Below are 24,256 nucleotides of genomic sequence, written 5' to 3'. Positions count from 1 at the left end.
TGGTGCCGGGATGCACGGCAAACACAGATCACCATCTAGTGGTTGCCCATATGGTGTTGATGCTCCAACACCAGGTAAGCCATCTGCAGTGATGAAGAAGTTTGACATTGACACACTCTGTGTGCCAGGTTTAGCCAACAGGTTTTGTATTGACATCAGCAACAGATTCTTGGCTCTAGCTAATCTGCCAGATGATGTGGAGGTTGCCTGGTCCTTGTTCACTTCTGCCCTCAACCAATCGGCCGAGCAGAGGATTGGCTGTAGGCATCCAGCACGCCAACCATGCCTATCAGAAGAGGCCTTCCAGATAATTAATTTGAAGGCCGCAGTCCACCAGCATGGTGATAAGCACACTCGTAATCAGTTGAAGCAAAAATTTAACACCCTGGCACTCCGAGATCACGAGGCATGTTATAACCAAGTGACGGATGATGTCGAATTTGGCTTAACCAGGGGCAACTTGAAGCCAGCATTGTGCTCCATTCGCAATCTCAGCGGTCAAGAGGTAGTTACTACAAATGGCATCCTGAATGACATTCAAGGCCATCCATATAAATCGGATGATGACATTCTCTCACACTGCGTGGAACATTAGCGCAATGTCCTGAACCATCCTCCAGCTGCTGCTTGTTCAAAGCTGGATGATCTGGCAGTTCCGAATCCAGACATTTGTGCTGATCAGGGCCGGCTCCAGGCCCCAGCATGCCAAGCGCGTGCTTGGGGCGGCATGCCACAGGGGGCGCTCTGCAGGTTGCCAGAAGGGCGGCAGGCAGCTCCGGTGGACCTCCCGCAGGCATTCCTGCAGAGGGTCCGCTGGTCCCGCGGCTCCGGTGGAGCATCCACAGGCATGCCTGCGGGAGGTCCACTGGAGCCGCGAGACCAGCAGACCCTCCGCAGCCACATCTGTGGGAGAGCCACCGAAGCCGCGAGACCGGCGAGCAGCAGAGCGCCCCCCCGCAGCGTGCCGCCGTGCTTGGGGCGGCGAAATGGCTAGAGCCGGCGCTGGTGCTGATGGCACCCTCTTAGTGCTCCTAAAATGTGCTATTGATCCTGTAGCAGAATCACTTCTGATTCTGTGTGTGGAGAACTGGAATGCTGCCAACCACCTAGAAAGACGGTATTGTGATCTCACTCTATAAGGGCAAGGGATCATGCTGCGAATGTAAGAGCTACAGGCTGATCACCTTGCTCTCTGTTTCAGGGAAGGTGTTTGCACATGTTTTGCTCGCATGCCTGGAGCCTTTGCTACATCAGAAGCGTTGTCCCCAACAGTCAGGCTCTACAAGGAACATGTCCACATTAGACGCCATTTTGGGCCTTCATTTGTTGTTGGAGATACAGCGTGAGTTCAGGAATCCCCTGCGCATAGCGTAGGTTAATCTTAAGCCTGCATTTGATTCAGTAGACCATATTGCATTATGGAAGGCCTTAAAGGGCATAGGTGTCCCTACCACTTTGCTGAACTTGATTAGAGAGCTACATAATGGAACCACTGCCCGTGTTCATCTGGGGAACTGGATGTCAGTGCCTTTTAAATCAATATCTGGTGTTAAGCAGGGTTGAGTTCTGGCCCCTGCACTCTTTTGTTGGACAATGGATTTCATAATGCAGCATTCCATCAGGTCCATGGGCATCTCTCGCTCACAGATCTTGACTATGCTGATGACGTTGCTCTTTTAGTACAGGGCCCTGACAGGTTTCATGAGGCATTCCAACATATGGAGGAGGAGTCAGCTAAGACTGGTCTCCATGCTTCATGGTCAAAGACGAAACTGCAAAATCTAGAACCAGGTCCACCTGCGACTCCAATCTCTTTGAACAACAAAACTGTTGAATCAGTTTCCAGCTTTTGCTATCTGGGTTCTATACTTATCAGCTCCTCCAGTTCTCACACGGAGGTTCTCCGTAGTGGCATCGCAGCATCTGCCATAGTTCGTTTACAACAGATATGGAATCAACATCACCTTAGTGTGACAGCCAACTTAGGGTTTATTCGAGCTGTATCCTTCCCATACTGTTGTACGGCTGTGAAACATGGACACTACACCGCGCAGACTGGACAAAGGTGGAGGCTTTCCACACAAAATGTCAACGTCATATACTGGACATAAAGTGGAATTACTTCATCTGTAATGCAGATGTTTATGGTTGCTCGGGTCTACAGACTACTGGAGTCATTGTTCACCGGCAGCTCCTTATGCTTTTCAGACTTGTTGCAAGGATGACACAAGACGTTCCAGCGAGTGCTGTTCTCTGGGTGGCTTGTAACATCCAGGATAAAATTCCACCAACCAAGGGGTGGAGGCAGCCCACAGGCAGACCCATTACATGGGCTCATCAAGTCTATTCCAATGTTGGACTCTCAGGCCGTCAAACCCTTGCATTTGTGCAGGAATGGACCACATGGCGAACGATTGCTATGACCAACAGTCTGGCTAAGCGTTGAACAAAAGAAAGAAGCTGAAGGTTTTGGCAGCTGGATGAGGGCCATTGGATTTTTTAAGATTATACAGTATGCACGTTAGCTGGGTGTTTCTCCTAAACTGATCCATTGTGAAATAGTTAACAATATTGTTATTTGTATTGTCATCTTTAGATTTTAGAATTAACAACCCATTCCCATGAATTGGGCAACTACCGTCTCTCAGAGGTATTGTTTAAGGCAGTGTGACAGACCCAGACCAGTGGGATACAGGTGTCTGGTAGAGGCCAAATATACTGATCACTGGATGAGTAGATTTCTGTTCCCTGAGTGACCAGAGCAGGGGCTGCACTAGAGTAATCAGGAACCTGCTAGAACCAATTAAGGCAGACAGGCTGATTAGAACACCTGCAGCCAATCAAGGCAGGCTAATCAGGGCACCTGGGTTTAAAAAGGAGCTCACTCCAGTCAGGTGAGGGGGAGCCAGAGGAGAGGAAGTGCATGTGAGGAGCTGGGAGCAAGAAGCACGAGGAGCTGGGAGCAAGAAGCACGAGGAGCTGGGAGTGAGAGGGTGTGCTGCTGGAGGACTAAGGAGTACAAGTGTTATCAGACACCAGGAGGAAGGTCCTGTGGTGAGGATTCATAGATTCATAGACTCTAGGACTGGAAGGGACCTCGAGAGGTCATCGAGTCCAGTCCTCTGCCCTCATTGCAGGACCAAATACCATCTAGACCATCCCTGGTAGACATTTATCTAACCTACTCTTAAATATCTCCAGCGATGGAGATTCCACAACCTCCCTAGGCAATTTATTCCAGTGTTCAACCACCCTGACAGTTAGGAACTTTTTTCCTAATGTCCAACCTAAATCTCCCTTGCTGCAGTTTAAGCCCATTGCCTCTTGTTCTATCATTAGAGGCTAAAATGAACAAGTTTTCTCCCTCCTCCTGATGACACCCTTTTAGATACCTGAAAACTGCTATCATGTCCCCTCTCAGTCTTCTCTTTTCCAAACTAAACAAACCCAATTCTTTCAGCCTTCCTTCATAGGTCATGTTCTCAAGACCTTTAATCATTCTTGTTGCTCTTCTCTGGACCCTCTTCAGTTTCTCCACATCTTTCCTGAAATGCGGTGCCCAGAACTGGACACAATACTCCAGTTGAGGCCTACCCAGCGCAGAGTAGAGCGGAAGAATGACTTCCCGTGTCTTGTTCACAACACACCTGTTAATGCATCCCAGAATCACGTTTGCTTTTTTTGCAACAGTATCACACTGTTGACTCATATTTAGCTTGTGGTCCACTATGACTCCTAGATCTCTTTCTGCCATACTCCTTGCTAGACAGTCTCTTCCCATTCTGTATGTGTGAAACTGATTGTTCCTTCCTAAGTGGAGCACTTTGCATTTGTCTTTATTGAACAAAGGATAAAGAAGGTGTTTAAAGGAGGCCATGGGGAAGTAGCCCAGCGAGGTGTAACTGTCATGCAGCTGTTACAAGAGGCACTATAGATAGCTGCAATCCACAGGGCCCTGGGCTGGAACCTGAGTGGGCCCGGGTTCCCCCCAAGCCTCCCAACTCCTGGTCAGACCCAGGAGGAGTTGATCCAGACTGTGAGGAAGATCACTGAGGTGAGAAAATCTGCCAATAAATGCAGGACCCACCAAGGAAGAGGAGTAACTTTTGTCACAGCAGTCTGCAGTCCCAGGAAGATGCCACTACTTCAGTTCACATTTTCATGGTTATCTTTGCAACAGTAAGGGCTAGAAAGCTAAGATTGTGAAGTATAATTCTTTGACAAGGAGGGAATTCCAAGGCAAATTTCAGGACTTAGAATCACAGAATACATTGGGCCTTATATATGCAGAGGCATAAAATTTCTATATTCCTTTTGAATACTGTGCTGGTATGTTATAAATGTGAAAGCAGGATACAGGACTGTAAAGCACTCATTCACAGAAAATGGTTGATTATGACAAACTAATACAACATTCTCAACAATAGTTGATTTTCTATGGGTTGTAACAAACAGATATTTGATGACCATTTTTGAGCATTTATGACATTACATTTGCCATGCTTAAGAGAAGATACATTGGGAGGAGGGGAGGGAGGTGGCAGGAGGACCAGAGCTTATTGGTAAAATTTCTAAAAGGGCTGAGGCCCCACAAAAGGTCTCAAGGGCAAAGAGCAAAGTACATAGTGTGCTGTAATTAGCAAAAATGCAGTGCACACAAAAAAATAGACGAATGAAAAATACATTCCCTGGCTGGGAAGTTATTGGACTTTTAGAGTCAGGGGAAAGATCATTTTGAAGAGGAAACTTTCCCTGGCTGCTGCTTCTTCCCCAATATATAAATCACAGACTTCTTTCTAATGGGATAATTATTGAGACCCTTTGCAAAATTTTTCAGGTAAACACTCAAAGAATGCTCAGCAAAATCACAGGTCATTTTTACCATTAGGAACCAGCCTAATGTTATAGTGAAAAACTTCCATATTACTTCAAATAGTTTCAGAAATGAACTTACTTCAGAAAGATTTTCCATGTTTCCCAATGGCAAGATGAATGCAATATTGCCACTAGTGATGAAGAATACAATGATACAAAATTACTTACGGAACTGAATTTTCAATTTTCTTTTAAGCTATACACAATAGTGCCATCGTCTGGACACCAGCTGCAACAATTGGGTAGTTTAGTTAGTGGGAAGATAATTCTAGATGATGAGACACCTTGTGCTTCTATTGTCAACCTTTTTGACCCATCTCGTTAGCCAATGTTTGAAGTGTTACAAGTTATTTCTGTTATTAGGAGAAATTGATGAAGGAGTTAGGTATTTCTTTGATGCAATCCTGTTTATTTACAAAGAATGTATAGTCCTGTTTCCCTGAACATAAACACAGAGATTATATTTATTAATAAATCTTAGCTTTAGGCTATAGTGTTCAAAAATAAATACATATTTAAAAATCAACACATCACAGTAAAACAAGCATATTTAAAATACAAAAATTAAAAACACAAAATCAACCCTTCTCCTAAGTTCAATTAAACTTTTAAAATCACACCCCATAAAAACAATATGCAAAAATAAAATGATAAAGGTTAGAAATACATTATTTCATGTAGGTCACAAAGAACATTTCTTTCACATACTTTTTTCTTGGTTTTGCAGCAGACCAGGCAAATAGGGCAACCACCGTATTTAACAAACATTTTCATTACATAGCAAGTATTTTAGTTGTTGATCCCATGCAGTAGCAGTAGCAGGCATTTGAGCCAAGAATGAGGTTAACCATTTGTTTCTCAGGTAACAGTATAAACTGCAAGAAAGTAAATAATTCAACCTGGCCAGACCTATATAGACAAAAACGATTTGCTGTCTGTCCCAGCATAACTTCCATCCAAATAGGCTGACAGTGTGGCTTGAAAGCAGAGATCCATGAAGGCCCTCCCTAACACTCTATTGTTAAAAATATCGTATTTCTTGTAACCATGGATACTGTTTAGATGAGAAAGCCAAGGAGATGTATTTATTGCACAGACAATTGCTATATCCAGTTGGTTACGAATATTTTCCAATCTAAATGTAAGGATTTCACATTCTTGACTTTAGTTCTAGCCCAAGCCCATGCCCCCAGCCGGAGCCCCCTCCTGCACCCAAATTCCTTCCTGGAACCCGCACCCTGAACCCTTTCCTTCATCTCAATCTCCTGCCCCAGTCCTGAACCCCCTTCTGCACCTAAACTCCCTCTCAGAGCCCATACCCCCTCCTGCATTCCGAACCCCTCGGCCCCAGCCCGGTGAAAATGAGCAACTGAGCGAGGATGTGGGAGAGCAAGCGACAGAGGGAGCGGGGATGGAATGAGTGGGGATGGGGCCTCAGAAAAGGGGGGGGCCTTGGGGCGGGGCAAGGGTATTCGGTTTTTGGCAATCGGAAAATTGGCAACCCTCTATCCAGAGGGGGATTACAGATCCCTCTCTCCCTGCAGCGCCTTCTACTTCTCTTTATAGAAACTAACCAGCTCCTCTCCCAGTTGGGACTCATCTTTCATGGACCTCCCAACCAAATAGCAACCAGATAGATAGCCCACTTAACCCCTTCAGAGCCTGTGTGCGGTACATACCCCATTGCAATCACCTTGTCATTAGAATGTCTAGGACTAAATGAAGATAATGTCTCATTAACTGAGTTAGAAGAAAAAAAAATTCCTTATCCCTAGAACCCAGTTGGGCATTAAAATCTCCCAAAATAACAGCTTGCTGTTGGAAACTCTTCTATAAGCAAATCAGTATGAGATTCAAGCCCTTCCCTCAAAGACTCATTATAAAAAAGGAAGCACAAAGTGAGAAAATAAATATTCAGGGCTATTAAAACAGAATTATCCACTAAAATAGTACTATAAATCTGAAAACAGGGATTATCAGATATTAATTTCCTAGTTCTGATTTTTAATTTAGTGGAGACGAAAAGGGCCAGACCACTTGCAAATCTACTCCTTTTAGAATGCTTAACACGCCCTTCTAAAAAAAGATTTAAAACTCAATAAATAAAAGGACTCTTACTTAGAAAGTCAAAGTTCTTGGACAAAAATTAAATCAAACTGAAATAAGTAATTCCTAAAATCCAAATCCTTGGATTTACTTTTAAGGCCAGCAGTATTCCACGAAACAATTTTGATGAGCATTTCACTGGAATTCCAGTCAGGCCCATCTAATCAATCTACTTCTTCTAGGGCCTCAGGTGAAAAAGAGTTATGAAAAACTGCACCATAAATTGTGTAATTAGACCTAATTTCCCCGGAATTATGATCCTCATCACTCGGGATAGCTTGTAGGTCTGAGGCTGAGACATTTGCTTTTGCCAGCATAATGGAGTATAGTCCAGTAGAGTTTGCCTGGTTGACCTGGTCATTTATTTTGTTAAAAGAAACTGAGATTCTTTCTGATTGTACATTCATAAACTGTTTGCCTTTTACCTTTTCTATTGGATATCTTCTAAAAGAGGATAAGGAGAGCTCTCATACTCAAATTTTCTTAACCAACCTCCAGTCTTTAAATTCCATCTCCACTCTGTCTTTTGACCCTATATTAGGGAGCCTTTTTATCATTAGAACTTGGTTTCTGAGTACAGAAAACACTGCTTATTCCAGTCTTATATATATATAAATTCATTGTCTCACTCCTACCCAGAATAATGCCTCCTGTTTTTGTTTTGTCCTCCAGCCCTTGGCATCTCTTGATTCTCATTTTGCTTAGACTGTAAATGGGCATCTATTGTGAACTATACAATACTTAATTTGCACATAAGCAGCCAGAGTGAGATAAGCATCTCTTTCCTCCTTCTGCCTGCAAGGAGCATGTGGTTACATTTTGTGACCTGTCTTAACTCACAGACCTAGAGAAGGCCACACACAGTACTCATTGCAAGGTGCAGAAGGTAATGAAATGAAAGAAAGAAGGAAAGAAAACAAATATTGGGTCTGATTCTCTAGTGCCTTACATCATATGTAGTCATTTACAGCTGTGCAAAGTGGGTGTAAAATTCTACTGTTCTGATGTAGTATATTTTACACCCACTCTGCATTTACTTTTCGCAGGTGTAAGTGGCTTCACAAGCTCTGAAGCAGTGAAGCATCAAGCCCATAGAGTGGTTGAACAGTAGCTTCACAACATGCTCTTCCTTGAGCCAAAGACACATTGAGAACCTTTTTATTGGGAGAGGCTCAATGGTTTCCAGAGACATGGGGTCACGATCGAGTGAGAAGCAGCTGGGGAACAACCTGTCTGCAAGAGTAGCTGTGGCCCTTTGTTTACATTTTTCAGTACTTAGATGACTTAGTTTGTTTTAGTGAGAAGATCCCTGAACCTCATAATGGAGAAGGTGTTTGTCTAACAATAGTAAATGATTAATGTCCACTCTCATACCACCAGTGTCAACATGGGGCACACCTAAGGGATGGCATCATTGGCGTTTGCTAACCAGGTCCCTGGGCCCCCTGAGCACTTCCAGCTTCTCCTTTTCCCCATCATAAACCCTTCTTCTCCACCTTGCTGGCCCCTTCAGAAGGAAGATGGCAGTGCTCACCCCTACCTGCACCAAATCTAGAGTAGGGTGGACAGATTCCTTGAGGCACCTCCTGCCTAACAAGAGTGAAAGAATGAAAATCTGGAGGAGGGCATGAGGCAGCACTAGAGAAGAGCTGATGTCTTTGTGTGGTGTGCAGGTAACTGAGGTAGGGAGGGGAAGAAAGCAGAGGGTGTTGGGAAGAGATTGAGCCTTGGGTCAGAGGACTGTGAGAGTGACCATGAACCGGTGGGGGTGTAGCTTTTTGTTTTGTTGGTATTCAGATTAACCTCCGGCTCTTACACCCCTTCCCACCCAGCTCCCAAACTTGGCACTAGCATTGGCCCGTCTACCATTTATTTACCCACTGGGTCTTTTCCCATCATTTCATCTGTGCTTCAGGCCAGCTTAAAATCTAGGGGCCAAATTCTCCATCGGTGTAACTATTAAAGGCAATTGAGTTGTGCTGGCAGAAAATTTGTCTCTAGATCCAGACTGCTTGCCTAGAGTTTGAAATCAACTGAGAAAACCCAGGATGACCCCAAAACTCTATTGTCTGCATAGAATTTATGCCTGAGTCACATTCACATTAGGCTGAACTAAAACTACCCATTTGGCTAGGCATTCTGAGCTTCAGTAGGGCAACTGGTCACCACAGTTTTTATCATATTCATATCTTTAGTCTGACTGCTTGATCCTAGGAGTGGAGTTGGCAGGCAGAGCAAAGGAACAGGGCAGTCTGTCCAAATCACAGCTAAGTAGGTCTTGTTTTACACTAACTGGCCTTGACTCTGTCCTCTTTAGAAAATTGTCTTGTCCAGTGTAACTATAACTTCAGCTTCCTGCAGGAAAGGAAATCTGTCAAATATTGTGCCTAGAGGGGGATATGATCTTCAGTCATCCTGTTGGCGAGGGGGATATCATTTGGAGGGTTGCCCTGAAACTATTCAAGAGTATCCAACTAAGAATAATTAATGTCAAAATATTGCATGGACTCCGTCTCCAGTGTGTTGTAATGCAATGGTTATAGCAGATTGCAGCAGATGTTGGTGCTGCCTTGCTCAGTTGGGCAGCTATGTATACAAAATTTGGCCTCGTGCCAGCATTCGTAAGTAGTCTACCAAATCAATTACAGCATTCATTATTAAAAGATATTTGCAAATTTCTGCTACCAACTATTTATCTTTCCTGAGTGAGGTATACCATTTTTGGTTTTTAGAAGCCCAAACTTTCTCATTGGGCTAAGTTACTGATTCTTCTTCTTCTTACTACAGAACTGTAAGAAGACATAAACTTTGAAAAGTTCAGTTTATGATTTATTCCTTTTTCCTTCCTTGAAATAGGAAAGCATGCTTAGAAAAGGTTGGGATTAGGAACTGTACAAAGAAAGTGTAAGAAACAAATGGCACTATCCATAAAAACAAATGTATTCTTGGCAAATACACTGTGAATTAAACTCTGCAAGGCACCAATCCATGCTATACCATGACAATGGCCCATGAATATTCATAGTAATTACGTAGAGGAATGATTAAAAAACAGTGTGCACATCTTTCAGTTACTGAAAAATTCAGCCCATTATAAACTCCCTTAGAATTTTAAGCTCGTTGAGTAGCTAGCTCCGTTGGCATAACATTTGGACAAATTACTTAGAATGGTGATGTCTCATGCAAATCCTTTGGTTGCTCCCGAATTGCTCACCCAAGTATTCTAAAATCTGAAAAGACATCAGTAGCAGTTTGTATTAATAGATGATGATGATGATGATAATTAAGAATATACTTTGTGCTTACACTATATGTACTGGTTTCTATCTAAAAGTTTGTTAAAAACTTGTCTATACTAGGAAAAAGCACCATATTGAAAAACTTGTTAAGACATTTTAACTAGCATGGTGTTAATCATGATTTTGCCCTTACTGTTGATAAGGACAGTCATGTTTAACAAGACAACTGTTATGGTTAACCCGAGGGTTTTTCCTTTTCATCCAAATCACAACCAGGGCTGGTTCTAGGTTTTTTGCTGCCCCAAGCTCAGGTGGGGCTGGGGCTCGCAGACGGTGCTGGAAGCGGAGTGAGTGATGTCACCTTCTCCCAGTGCCTGCAGGAGCTTTACCTCCTCCCCTGCCCGGCGATGCAGAGAAGCCCCAATATAAAGGATGGCACAAGGCAGCGCAGTGCGCAGATGAGGCTGTGCAGTCTCGGCTCCCTGGCAGAACTCACCCTCTCCTCCCCAGATAGCAGCTGGGCCCTGGCAGCTCAGCATCCCAGGGCTGGGGCTTCCCCTTCCAGCTGTGGCCGGGGGCGCAGCGCCCTCGCCCCGTCTAAGTGGCGCAGCTCCGAGAGCACAACTGCCCCAGAAAAAAAAGGATGGCCGGAATGCTGTCCCTGGAAATGTGCCGCCCCAAGCACGTGCTTGCTTTGCTGGTGCCTAGAGCCGGTCCTGATCACAACTTGGTTATTTTAAGTTAAATTTATCCCTAGTGTGACAAGGACAGTTCTATTGAACAGTGTTTTAGCTAGTTGTGGTTAACCCTCAGGGGAAATCTAGGGTTAATTACAACCTGCTAACACATAGTTAAATATGACTCTTTGTGTACATGTGTTTAACATTGTCTTATTTAAAACTTCCTATTTAACAAGCTTTCTGACATGATGCTTTGCTCAGTGCAGATGTGGCCAATATGCTTTACAAAGTTAATTTAGCCACATTTCTCCTCAGAAGCTTTGTTCCTATTTTACAGTTTAGGAAACTGAGGCAAAGAACGGGTAAGTGGCTTGTCTTTGCACAGGAGGCTCCTAAAAGGATGGCACAGAGCTGACTCTGAACATATTAGAGAAGCCTATGCTACTAAGCATATTCCTTGGTGCAGTTTTACTACCTCTTTTGACCAACATTTGCAATAATCTTTATTGTGCTTAAAATGACTTAATGAATTAATCTCCCCTGACTCTTAGGGCTTGTCTTCACTAGGAAAAAAGGTGTGCTCATACCTTGTGTCATCTAACATGTGATACTAACACAAGATAAAATCCCAATGAAGACAAGGCAGTTTGTAGTTTCAACATGTGTTAGCAGGTCAGTCTAAACTCTAAGTTCCTTCCAGCAAACGTGAAAACTCCAACTACCTTGTCTTCACTAGGATTTTGCCTTGTGTTTCTTGCCACGTGTTAGCTAACACGACGTCAGAGCACACCTTTTAGCGAAGGTGCACCGATAGTCAAGTCAGTTAGCAAGTAGATAAATATGAGGTGAATACTGTCCCTGTCTTGCTCTTAAAAATGATATTAGATTAGTCATTAACTGAAAGTCAGGATGTTTGGTTAGCATTATGCCTACCTCACATGCAATCCCCATGGAAGCTCCTGTTGGGGCAGCATATCTCCAAACTGCAAAGCTCCTGTGATTATAAGTACAGACTGTCATTATCCCCATCTTACTAATGGAGACATTGAGAAAGAGAGGTTACCTAAGTTGTCCAGGGTCACAGAGGGAATAAGCTTCAGAGCCACGATACTGGGAAACAGCTCCTGTATCCTCAGCTAAGCCTACCAGGTCACATTTTACTCTTCACAGCTAAAACCTTCATTCTGGCTAAATAGTTAAGCTCTCTAGAAAATAATATTTTCCAATTCCAACTCCAGTTACCTGAAAAGCTTAGCATGAATATTCTTTTAAAACTGAGAAAAGATAGAACCAGGTTTAAATTTACCATGACCTTACAATTGTTTATCACCACTCCCCCATATATAATTCTACTTTATTCCATTTTTCCTGTGTTTGTTCTTATTCATTCATAGTGAGTTATAATGTACCTTTTAAGTGGAATTTTATGTTACACTATACATTTAGAGTGACAAACTAAATGGAATAGTTGCAGTATACTGACTCATTTTCCTAATAAGAATAGGAAGCAATTGTTACCAAGTATAGCCAGACACGGTTAGACTGAATCAGTTTCCTAAATCTTAATTTTATTTCAGTGGACAAAGTCTAAAACCAAACCAAAGGTGCATAAATGTGGAAGTTTGTTTACCATACAAGTCAGGGCCATTTTAATCCTGCCCTGCAGTTCCCATTGGCCAGGAACCATGGCCAATAGGAACTGCAGGGTTGGCGCGTGCAGATGAGGCAGTGTGCAGCAGAGCCACCTGGCCGCACCTCCGCATAGGAGCCAGAAGATGGGGGGACAAGCCCCTGCTTCCAGGAGCCGCTTGAGGTAAGCGCTGCCCAGAGCCTGCACCCCTGAGCCACTCCCCCACATCCCAACCTCCTGCCCCAGCCTGATCCCCCTCCTGCCCTCCAAACTCCTCAATCCCACCCCACCTTTCTACACCCCAAACCCCTCATCCCCAGCCCCACCCCAGAGCCTTCACCCCCAGCCAGACCTCTCACACACTCCAAGCCCCTGCTCCAGCCTTGACCCCCCTCCTAACCTCAAACCCCTCATCCTCAGCCCCACCCCAGAGCCCACACCCCCAGCTGGAGCCTTCACCCCACCCCTCTGCCGCAGCCTGGAGCCCCCTCTCATACCCTGAACTCCTCATTTCTGGCCCGACATGGAGCCTACACCCTCTGCTGGAGTCTACACCCTAACCCCAATTTCATGAGCATTCATGGCCTGCCATACAATTTCTATACCCAGATGTGACTCTCAAGCCAAAAAGTTTGCCCACTCCTGATACAAGTGATTTGCATACCCAAATATTATAGAAATCACAAGCCTGGATTAGTTTTGGTGAGAATTTCTTAAGATATACTTTGTTGTTCATTTGTTGTTTTTTTTAAAAGCATCCCAGTGTATATTTTTAGCAGAGTCCAGGAATCCTAGAGTGGGTCATTCCTTGTCCACTCTTCCTGTCAAGAACATACAGAATAGCAAGAAGCAGGGATCATCAGACTGTTATTTCCAGAGCAGTTGCATAGGATATGTCAGTGCAGAATGTGGCCGTTATATGCAAATGCCAAAACCAGGCCCTCCTTGGTACTTGGAATTGGAAGTGTACCTTGTTTAGGCGGGCCTAAGCTTGACGTCATTAAAATTAATGGGATAAGGATTTAGGCTTATATGTGTAATGAAACTAACAGTGAACATGCTAGAAACATTTAGAATTATATCTTGCAAACTGCCTGCTCTAATAGTTTTCATACATTTCTCAAACTGATTAATTAACACGTTAACGTCAAAAAAATTTAGCAGTCATCCTTAGTGTGCCAGTGATTTGTATACTCAGTAGAGTTAACTGTCATCTGTACAGTTAATCTGGAAGTGACCTGTTAAAACAGTGCACATCTGTTGTCAGGTCATACTCAAGGCTCTGATTATACTTGCTGCATTAACCTTCATGCAAACTGTTTTTCCATTTATAGATGATTGATTTATGGGAGTGTAGATTTCTCTGTAATTTTGAGGAGAAAGCACTGTGGAAATGAGAAATATTTAAATGAGTGGGTTTCTTCTCTCTTCATCCGTATTCCACCTACAAGTTACTGAAGGGGAGTAATAGAAGCACCATGATAAATACTCCAAAAAAGAGAAGGGTGAAATGATGTGAGTTGAGTTCACCACAATAGGCACCATTTCAGTGCTATGTGATACTGTATTCCTCTCTGATGGACCGCAACCTTGTCATGGCGGAGAGGCTTGTGCGGGCTAAAGACCCTCAGAGCTACATCACCTGGAGCTTTCATACTCCTGGTAGGGTCCCCCTTGGCGAGCAGGTCTGAGGCGAGGCTCCTGACTAACTGTAGTCCAAACTTCACAAGACCCAAACGGTGGATCAGGCACATACCGAGGACCTTTTGTACTCTGCAGCTGTGAAGGCAGATGAGGGCTGCAGCAGGAGGAAGGTCCCTGGTTGTCTTGGATCTCCTTGCTACTGGGTCAGGGTTTTCCTCCTGTCAACTGCCAGCACACCGGTTTCCCCACGTTAAAAGATTTCACACACAGGTCTCTGCCAAAGGGCTCACGCCTGCCCACACAAAGCCCTGCAGTGACAGATGAGTGGCGGTGAAGACAGGAGCAGTGATTTCTGAGAGTCTTTAGACACAAATCTGCAGACAGGCAGCAACTGTGTGACAGTCATCTTCTGCTTGGATGAGACAGAAGTGCATTTCGGCAGCAGCAGTTGTGACTGAGCAGGCCTTTTTATGATCCCCTGTGCTCACCCCAAATGGGAAGGGGGCTAGAAAAGGTGCCTGAAACAGGCTGTCTCACACTCTTCCAACTGGATGGCTGCATCCAGTGGGATTACTCAACTCCATGGCCGAAACAAGAGGTATAAGATAATGAATTTCGCCCCCTGGAATGTCCACACCCTTATGGACTCAGCACAGTGAATGCCCAGAAAGAAGAACTGCCATAATTGCCAGAGAACTGGCAAGACTCAACATTGAGATTGCTGCTCTTGGTGAGACCCGCCAGGCCAATGGGGGCTAATTAAAAGAGGATGGAGGTGGCTACACCTTCTTTTGGAAAGGAAAGTTTCCTGAAGAGACACGCGGATTCACGGGATTGGCTTTGCCATAAAAAATAAGATTGCCAGTCAGATTTTGGAGCTTCCCGAAGTGATCAACGAGCAGCTCATGGCTCTTTGGCTCAAGCTCAGCAACAACCAATATGCCACAGTTATCAGTGCATACATCCCAACACTTGATGATGAGGAAGATAACAAGGAACAGTTTTATAGCACTCTCAATGCAGTCCTCGCAGACACACCTAAGGCAGACAAGCCCATCCTCCTGGGAGATTTCAATGCTAGAGCCGGATGGGACTTCCAACTCTAGAGCAGCACATTAGGCAAAGAAGGAGTGGGAAATGTAAACCCCAGTGGCATTCTCCTCATCAGCAAATGTGTGGAGCATGATCCACTCATCACAAATACCATCTTTAGGCAGAGTAACAAAATTGGCACCACCTGGAAACATCTTTGGTCTAAATATTGGCACCTCCTCGCTTAAGTTATAGTCAGTGCCTGAGATTATATTGATGTCCATATAACACGAGCCATGAGAGGTGCAGATCACTGTTGGACAGGCCATCGATTAATAAGATCAATCATGTACCTGCAGCTTGCTCCACCACACTGCAAACACCCAAAGACTAAGCGAAAGCAGTATGACATCAAAGCACTTCAAGACCAAGCCGGACGCGAGATGTTACAGCAACATCTGTCAGAGAAACTCTCTAACTGGCCTGATAACATCATTGACCTTCAAGAGCATTGGGCTCAACTTAAAAATACCATTTACAGTGCATGTGCTGAAACTATAGGATATTCCACTGATCGACACCAAGACTGATTTGACGAAAACAGCAAGGAAATCGTAGCATTAATTCAACAGAAAAGATCTGCATTCTGTAACTGGCAAAATGGTTCCTCTAACCAATGAAAACATGAGGCTTATCAACAAAAATATGAGGCTGCTCAAAGCTGAAGTCCAAAGGAGGGGCTACATGACATCAAAAATAAGTGGTGGCAGGAGAAGGCCTCTGAGATCCAGGGTTTTGTAGACCAGGATGACATGAGACGCTTCTTTCAAGCAACAAAAGCTATATATGGGTCGAGGTTCAAAGGCCCAACCCCCTTATGTTCCCAGGATGCCTCCACCCGCCTCAAAGACAGTGCGGCCGTTAAACAACACTGGAACACTTTGAGAGCCTATTAAACTGTGAGTGCATGGTCTCTGAAGATACCATTAAGTCTATTACCCAACACTCAGCAGTGGAACACTTTGCTGATCCCCCATCTTCTGAGGAAGTCTGGCATGCCATCACCCAGAAAAAGAAATCACGCAGCTCCAGGCTCAGATAGCATCCCAGCTGAAGTTTTTAAAGCTGGTGGAACAATGCTCCAGCACAAACTTTGCCAACTCTTTGACAAAATCTGAACCTGTGAAAAAATTCCACCTGACTTTAAGAACACCAACATTGTTACACTATTCAAGAAAGTGGACAAATCTTTGTGCGGGACCTACAAAGGCATTGCCCTTCTCTCCATCGCAGGGAAGATCCTTGCCCGGATCCTACTAAACCGCCTTCTCCCCCTTGCCAAGGAACTCCTCCCTGAATCACAGTGTGGCTTTAAGTATCAGAGGGGTAGCCGTGTTAGTCTGGATCTGTAAAAGCAGCAAAGAATCCTGTGGCACCTTATAGACTAACAGATGTTTTGGAGCATGAGCTTCCGTGGGTGAATACCCACTTCATCAGATGCATGTAGTGGAAATTTCCAGGGGCAGAGGTGTGTGTGTGTATATATATATGTATATATATATATATATATATATATATATATATATATATATATATGTGTGTGTCTCAGGATGGCTTTAGGCCATCCTGAGACACAACTGACATGATCTTTATGGCACGACAGATTCAAAAGTGCAGAGAGTACTCCTGAGAGCATTCTGCGCCAAAAAAATTAAAAATTCAGCACACATTTTAAAATTCTGCAAATTTTATTTATCAAATAAATAAATGTGAAGGCTCCAGCATGGCGTTGGGGAGCACAGGCCACTGACTGCACAGAGGTGGAAGATCACCATCCAGCTCCCTCACTCCAGGACACAGATTCAGCGGTTTGGCTGCACCCAACCTTGACATAGCACAAGGACCATGTCAGCCGCAGAAACACCCCGGGGCCCTGCCCCTTTGTGCCAGGTGCACCAGGAGTGGGCAGGCAGACTCAGCAAGGTGGGATCCAGACGTGGAGGGGGTTAATGTGGGGAGATACAGGTGTGGGTTGAGAGAGTTCAGCGTGGGGTAGTCTGGGTGTAGGTGGCTCAGTGGGGGATTCAGAGGCAGGGAGGGATCTGGATGCACAGGGGCTTGTTGTAGGGTTCTGGGTGCAATGGTAATGGGACTCTACAGGGGGTCCAAGTGAAGGTGGTTGGGGCTCAACAGGGGAGGGCATCTAGATGTGGGGGGATAGAGCTCAGCGGGGGGGTCTGGGCTCAGTGTGGTGGGGATCCAAGTGCAGCTGGTTGGGGCTTGGTGAGGTAGGGATCCAGATGCAGGTGGTTCATTGGGGTGATCCAGGTGCACAGGGAGTGGGGCTTATCAGGGGGTTCTTAGTGCAGAGGGGTGAGGCTTGGTGGGTATGAGGGGTTCTAGATGCACGGAGGTTGGGTGGATACGGGAGCAGCTCCCTGTACAGAGATCCCTCCCCCTGCAGATGAGGAGTGATGGGTGCAGGAAGTGGTGGGGAGGGAGTTGCAGAGCTTCCTGCAGCCAGGGATGAAATCCAGGGGTGCGTCTGACCCAGCCCCGGATGCCGTGCAGAGGAAGAGGAAGTCCTGTCCTCCCCAGCCCAGCCAGGGCTAGCAGCTGAGCCGAGCACACAGTAGGAACCACCTTTCGGGTCTTCCTCAGTCCCACCCTTTGCCCCGTAGTGATTTACCTGTCTGCCAGCTGCCCTGGGCACCCAAAACATACTGCTGGGGAGGGTCGCATGACTACTCTTGTGGCTTCCCTTTGCTTCCCCATCAGAAAGTCATTTTTCTGCAGGAAAGCAAAGAAATCTGCAGGGAGACATAAATTCTGCATATGCACAGAATTCCCCCAGGAGTAAGAGAGCAACACCAGGAACTGTTCATGGCATTCATCAGTCTAACCAAGGCCTTTGACTCTATCAATTGTGATGCCCCGTGGAAGGTGCTCTGTAGGTTTGGCTGTCCACAGAAATTCATTTCCATCATCAGACTACTCCATTCTGTGCAACGGCTCAGAGACCAAACCATTCATCATTCGCACTGGTGTCAAACAGAGCTGTGTCATTGCTCCAACACTCTTTTAAATTTACCTTGCCCTGATCCTGATTCTCATCTGTGTCTCCCTTCCTGGTGGAATCGGGATTGAGTATCGTGTGGATGGTCAACTCCTGAATCTCTGACGTTTCCAAACAAAATCACGAGAATTGGCATCACTGATCCTTCAGTATGCAGATGACTGTGTCGTTCTTGTGTATACAGATGCTGACCTGCAAAGTACCCTAAATCTTTTTCCAGATGCCTATCACAGCCTGGGTGTCTCTCTCAATATCGGGAAAACCAAGGTACTCTACCAGCCCACACATGCACAAACTACTTTTCATACTCCACAAATCACCATCAGCGGAGAACCCCTGGAAAATGTGGACCATTTTCCATACCTTGGCAGCCACCTCTCCTGAACACCCAGCATTGACCCGGAAACTGAATACCAAATCTGCTGTGCCAGTGCATCCTTTGGAAGACTACTCAAACAAGTCTTGCATAATAGGGACTTGCAAACAATCACCAAGATCTTGGTTTACAAGACAGTTGTCATCCCTACCCTTCTCTATGGGTGTGAGACCTGGGTAACCTATAGATGACACCTCAAGCAGCTGGAGTGGTTTCAACAGAGCTGCCTCAGAAGGATTCTCAGGATCAGCTGCGAAGACTGACACACTAACATCAGCCTTCTCTCTGCAGCCAACATCATGAAACACCGACTCCTTTGGGCTGGCCTGATACTCGCCTCCTGAAGCAAGTACTCCTCTCTGTTATGTCAGGGAAGAAGGGCTCTCAGAGGGCACTGGAAGTACACCTTAAAAAGGGAGGCATTAACCCAACAAACTGGGAGGATGCAGCACAGAACAGAACACAGTGGTGCCACACTATACACCAAGCCATAGCTCACTTTAAGGAGAACAGATGTGCTCATGAGACAGAGAAGCAACAACGGAAGAAAGAAAGGGCACAACAGTCCAGCTAAAAACTGTTTCTCCTCCAAGATTACACCTGTCACGTCTGTGGGAAAATCTGCAGGGCACGAATTGGGCTCCTCAGCCACTTAAAAACCCACCAAAGAGCCCCCTTGGCAGACATCATCCTCGCGTCGAGGGATAGCCAAAGATACTGTATTCTCTAAACTGTGGGTCACAGTTCTCACATGGGAAATTTAAAGGTGATCCAGCAAAGAAGATGGTCACAGTGGGGGCTATTTGATGTTCACAGAGTTTAGTGCTGGCAGATTCCCATCTTTTTGTCACTATTTTATTACATGGAGATCTAAAGATATGAATTTTTTTATCTATTTTAATAAAAGAGTCAGATGGAATTTTTCTTTGACAGTTTTCAGTCTGGACATCCAATAATACATCTGCATGGTCAGGAAAGGCTTGATTCTGTAATGATATGTTTGTTTATTCAGCTATGACCACGGGCGGCTCTAGGTATTTTGCCGCCCCAAGCACGGCAGGCAGGCAGGCTGCCTTCAGTGGCTTGCCTGCAGGAGGTCCCCAGTCCTGTGGATTCAGCGGCATGCCTGCAGGAGATCTGCTGAAGCCATGGAACCAGCAGACCCTCCGCAGGCATGCCGCCGAAGGCTACCTGCCTGCCGCCCTCGTGGCGACCAGCAGAGCGCCCCCCCATGGCTTGCCTGGGGGGATGCTCTGCTGGGTCTTGCTGCCCCAGGCATGCGCTTGGCATGCTGATGCCTGGAGCCTCCCCTGGCCATGACATATTTCTGTGTGGTGTATAGGGTTCTGGTCAGAGTGTGGTCCCAGGTAACAAAGGAGACAAAGTTGGCACTGAAACTAGTTGGTTTGTGTTGGCTACGGACCTGTAGCCGTTTTCTTTAATAAATGTATCCCATGTAATAGAAACTGTGATTCCATATAGCATGACATTTTTTATCTACAATAACTTATATAAAACACAAACCACACCATACTATCCTACCCATTTCATTATAAAAACATTGTGAACACGTAAATGAAATATGTTGCACTCTGAATGGGAAGGAGGAGTAGGTGGAATATACAGGCACTTTTTTGAGGAGCTACACAGAAATTATGGCTAAACTACAGAAACAGTCATTTACTCTGATTTGTCCTGTTGTTTCCTTATTTCCCTGGGCAGGATTCTCCTCTCTACAGGGATCTTCCAATCTGGAATTCAATCTGAATCTCTTTCGTTAGTGCATCTCTAAGTGCTCCAATTTACCCAGTAACATGGGAAAGTCCTCCCAGTCATGTTCAAGGCTCAGTTGTGTGTCTGTGCACTGATTTACCTGCACCTTCTCTTTCTCACATTGATCCTCCATTCTCTTCCTAGCTTCATTCACACATATATTGCCAGAGTGGCACTGCTGGTCTGTCACTCAAACAGAAGACTGCCTCCACCAGGAGGCTGCCAGGAGGGCTACTCCATTCCCACAGGATATTATCCCTGATCAACCCATGAGAATCAGGGGAGCTGCTATTCCTCTTTAGCGAGGCTGAGGAAGAGGGCTTCAGATGATACTGGATAGGCTGTGGCAGTGGAGGTGCTACCCTATCCCATGAAGTACTAGATCCTGTGGAGAGGAGAACACACCCTGACACAGAACATCCTAGTGGGTAGGGAGGAAAATGCCACCTCCATCTCTTGAGCAAAGGGACCAAAGAGGAATGTGGTAGGCTATTGTCACTCTTGCAGATGTTTTTTGTGTCCAAGCAGGATGCAGGATCCCAGTGAGAGGCAGGGCCATAGATGTCTATGTAATGATGTGCCAATGGCCTACATTATTTCATTGCATCCGGAGAGAAGTACTGGCATTCTGGCTCAGACTACTAGTGGGGCCAGTTTAAACAGCCACTTCTGCAGTATACTGGATTTTATTGCATATGTAATTCTCCTATCATTGGAATACTGGGTCTTATAGGTGTCAGATCTAGACAAAACAAGAGGAAAAAATACTGATTGTGTCATGTTTGTGGACAAGAAATATTTGCCAAAAGATTTGATTTAATCTGTATTTTTATATAAAGTTTAATTGACGAGAAAACAAGTGAAGACAAATTTAAATACTTGCATCCATAACCTTGTTGCAGAGCTTGTATAATCATTCATCATCGTTATCTTCTACTTTTTCAGCCAGCAGACTTCATAGGAAAGCAAGCACTGAAGCAGATTAAAGAAAAGGGGCTTAAACGGCGACTGGTATATCTCACCTTCGAAACAGCTAATGTTGATCCAGAGGGAAATGAAAGTGTGTGGCATAATGGCAGAGTAAGTACTGTACATCACTTTACAAGAAGCTAAGATTCATTCTCTAGGACTGGAATCCAACTTTGTGTTTCAGGTTACTTTTACTGGAACAGGACAGTTTGGGACAATAATACAATTTTTGAATTTCCATGTTGCATGGCAGGTTCTAATTGTACACAAGAGTTTGAAATATAGAATCTCTACATTAGAAATGGAAAAGATCTACAGTATTAGTTCACCCATTCTATCCTCTTGCAAGTACAGGATTCTACTTACAGTATATTTCAAAATTATTTGCATAGAAGAAAAGAACAAAACCACAAACCAAAGTTTAGACCACCAGGCCATCTAAGTACAGAGTAAATGTTGAAACAGCCATTAACAGTTAACAAAAATACTCAGCATGAATATAACATGTAAATAGAATTTGTTTCAGGTGAGATCTTAATCAAATATAATAAGAATTCAGCATCCTGCTGGTGATTTTTCCAGTTGTTCTTTGAGAGTAAGAAATTCCCAACTTACCTGATAGCACCAAAAATGGAGACTGTTATGAATTGTATGACACAAATGAGACAGTGTATATTGGAATGTTGATGTTAGGGTGTAGTGGGGCAGTAACCACACTCCTGCCCTAAAGGGCTTAAAATAGCCCTGCGAGAGGGCTGTGGCAGGGAACCAGTAAGTCTGGGCTGATTAGGGATGCAGCTGCAGCTGGGCCACGCCCCAGTCAGGTGACAGCTGGCCCTATAAAGGGGCTGCTAGGCTGGTGCTGAATCTCTCTCTAGATACTGAGAGGGATGGGCCTGGCTGCTAGGAGCTGAGCAAAGTACCTAAAGTTGAGCAGGGCTGGGGAAAGGCCTGGGGAGCTCTGGCCTGGAAAACCCCTGGGCTGCAGGACTTGTTAAAGGCCAAGAAGGGTACTGGGGTTGCAGAAGGGCAGCCCAAGGGTAGGCAGAGGCAGCAGATCCAAACCCTCCTTGCCAGTGTTGAGTGGCAATTATACTGCAGTCTGCCCCAGTGAGTGGGGGCTAGATGGTGACTGGCAATAGCCAAAGACTGAGGCGAGGTGGGGATAGGGGGTTACCTGGGGAGGGGAGACCCAGTGAAACTGTGGAGTACTTCAGGGGGCAGAACCCCCAGAGAAGGGGCACTGGGGTCTGGGAGGGACACAAGGGCCAGCGGCAAGGCGAGACACCAGCCTACAGAGGGAGCTCCAGAGGCTGGTGAGCTAATTCCCTGGACGACCAGCAGGAGGCACCACAGGGTGAGTCGTCGCTTCGCTACACAGGGATACAAAAATATTTAAAGTATTTAAAATAGTGCAAGATGTATTTTTAAAAGTAGAAGTTAGTATTGTACAAAACCCATTGAGTGCTGGAAATAAAGATAAATGTTTTGTGGGTTTTTTCAGGTTGTTGGCAACACCACATCTGGAAATTACAGCTACAGTACCCAGCAGAGTCTGGCTTTTGCATATGTCCCCACAGAACTCAGCAAAGTTGGACAGAAGCTGGAAGTCGAACTGCTAGGAAAAAATTATTCAGCAACCATTGTAGAGGAACCACTGGTTCTGACTGAACAAACAAGAACACGTCTTCAGAAAAAGGGTGGGAGTGCCAAGGTGTAAACCCAGAGGGAAGTTACAGTAAATTCTCCAATATCAATTAGTTTGACTTATAACCATGAAATACAAGTTTCAGAGTGGTAGCTTGTGGCACCTTAGATACTAACAAATTTATTTGGGCATAAGCTTTTGGGTTTTAGCCCACAAAAGCTTAGGCCCAAATAAATTTTAGTCTCTAGGGTGCCACAAGTACTCCTCGTTCTTTTTTCATGAAATACAAAGGAGTCAAACTACTCTGGTTCCCAGTCATCAAGGGTGAGATTGTAATTTGCCCTATACATCCCTGTAGGGAATTAAGGGGATTTAAGATGGCCCCTGGATTCACTGAGTGGACTGCCCATATAACTGCTCTGAGCACAGGGGGAGGAGAGCAGATTCCTGTGGACACGCTCTCCCATCCCCCCAATGTTTGTGGACAGGAAGCGGGTAAAGAATCAACGGTCATTACTCAGCTTCTCCACACTTTCACCAGCAGAGCTGAGCTGATGCAGAGGGGGAAGTAGTCTGCTGTTAGTATGACCCAATAGCAAATTATTTCCTCTCTTTCAGGGTCACTTTTCTTTCCCTGGTATGCTCCTAGGGCAGTGCAGCCACACATTGCCCCTTCCCTGTAGCCTGGGCAAAGTCACAGCCTTGTCCCCAAAGGAATAGTTATATAGTTCCACATGGACATGTTCTGTACAAAACTGACGTTGCTCTTGAACATTGGCTTTAGACATTTTTTTTAACTGCAAACTGAGTAGATGATTATTTTTCTCCATCTGTGATGTTCTGGCAGAACTTTTGATGGAGGATAGAAATTCAGTCTTTCCTAATCAAGACATTTTAGAAAAGCTGCTCTTTCTATTGATTGAGTATTTTGCCATGGATCAGTTAGTAGACTATATACAACATTATTCAACATACACCATATTACTGCTCAATTTCTGGACACAATCAAAATGCACTAACTCATGCACCATTTTTTGTTTAGTTATTCCTTTCTCTATTAAAAATTAAGCAGCGATGATGACAACGTGTTGTCATATACAAGTAATAAGTGAACATATCTATTTAAACTGCAGTATTTCATTCAGTGTTGTTTTTGATCATTCCAATAAGCAAGATTTTGGATACTGTAGGAGAATATAAATAATGGA

General features: G+C 44.9%; 1 protein-coding gene across 1 annotated transcript in view; it reads left to right on the top strand.

The window, feature by feature from the left end:
* Positions 1-23,236, top strand: part of DMGDH (dimethylglycine dehydrogenase) — a 104,684-nt gene extending 81,448 nt beyond the window's left edge. The window contains 2 exon segments of the mRNA XM_030566263.1: positions 21,377-21,511; positions 22,905-23,236. Coding sequence (XP_030422123.1) covers positions 21,377-21,511; positions 22,905-23,120 — 351 coding nt within the window. The 3' untranslated portion in view covers positions 23,121-23,236.
* The last annotated feature ends 1,020 nt before the right edge of the window (positions 23,237-24,256 follow it).

The sequence above is a fragment of the Gopherus evgoodei genome, chromosome 6 (assembly GCF_007399415.2).
Source record: "Gopherus evgoodei ecotype Sinaloan lineage chromosome 6, rGopEvg1_v1.p, whole genome shotgun sequence".
NCBI lineage: Eukaryota > Metazoa > Chordata > Testudines > Testudinidae > Gopherus > Gopherus evgoodei.
The sequence above is the reverse complement of the archived record's forward strand: the minus strand, read 5'-3'. Positions and strand labels throughout refer to the sequence as shown.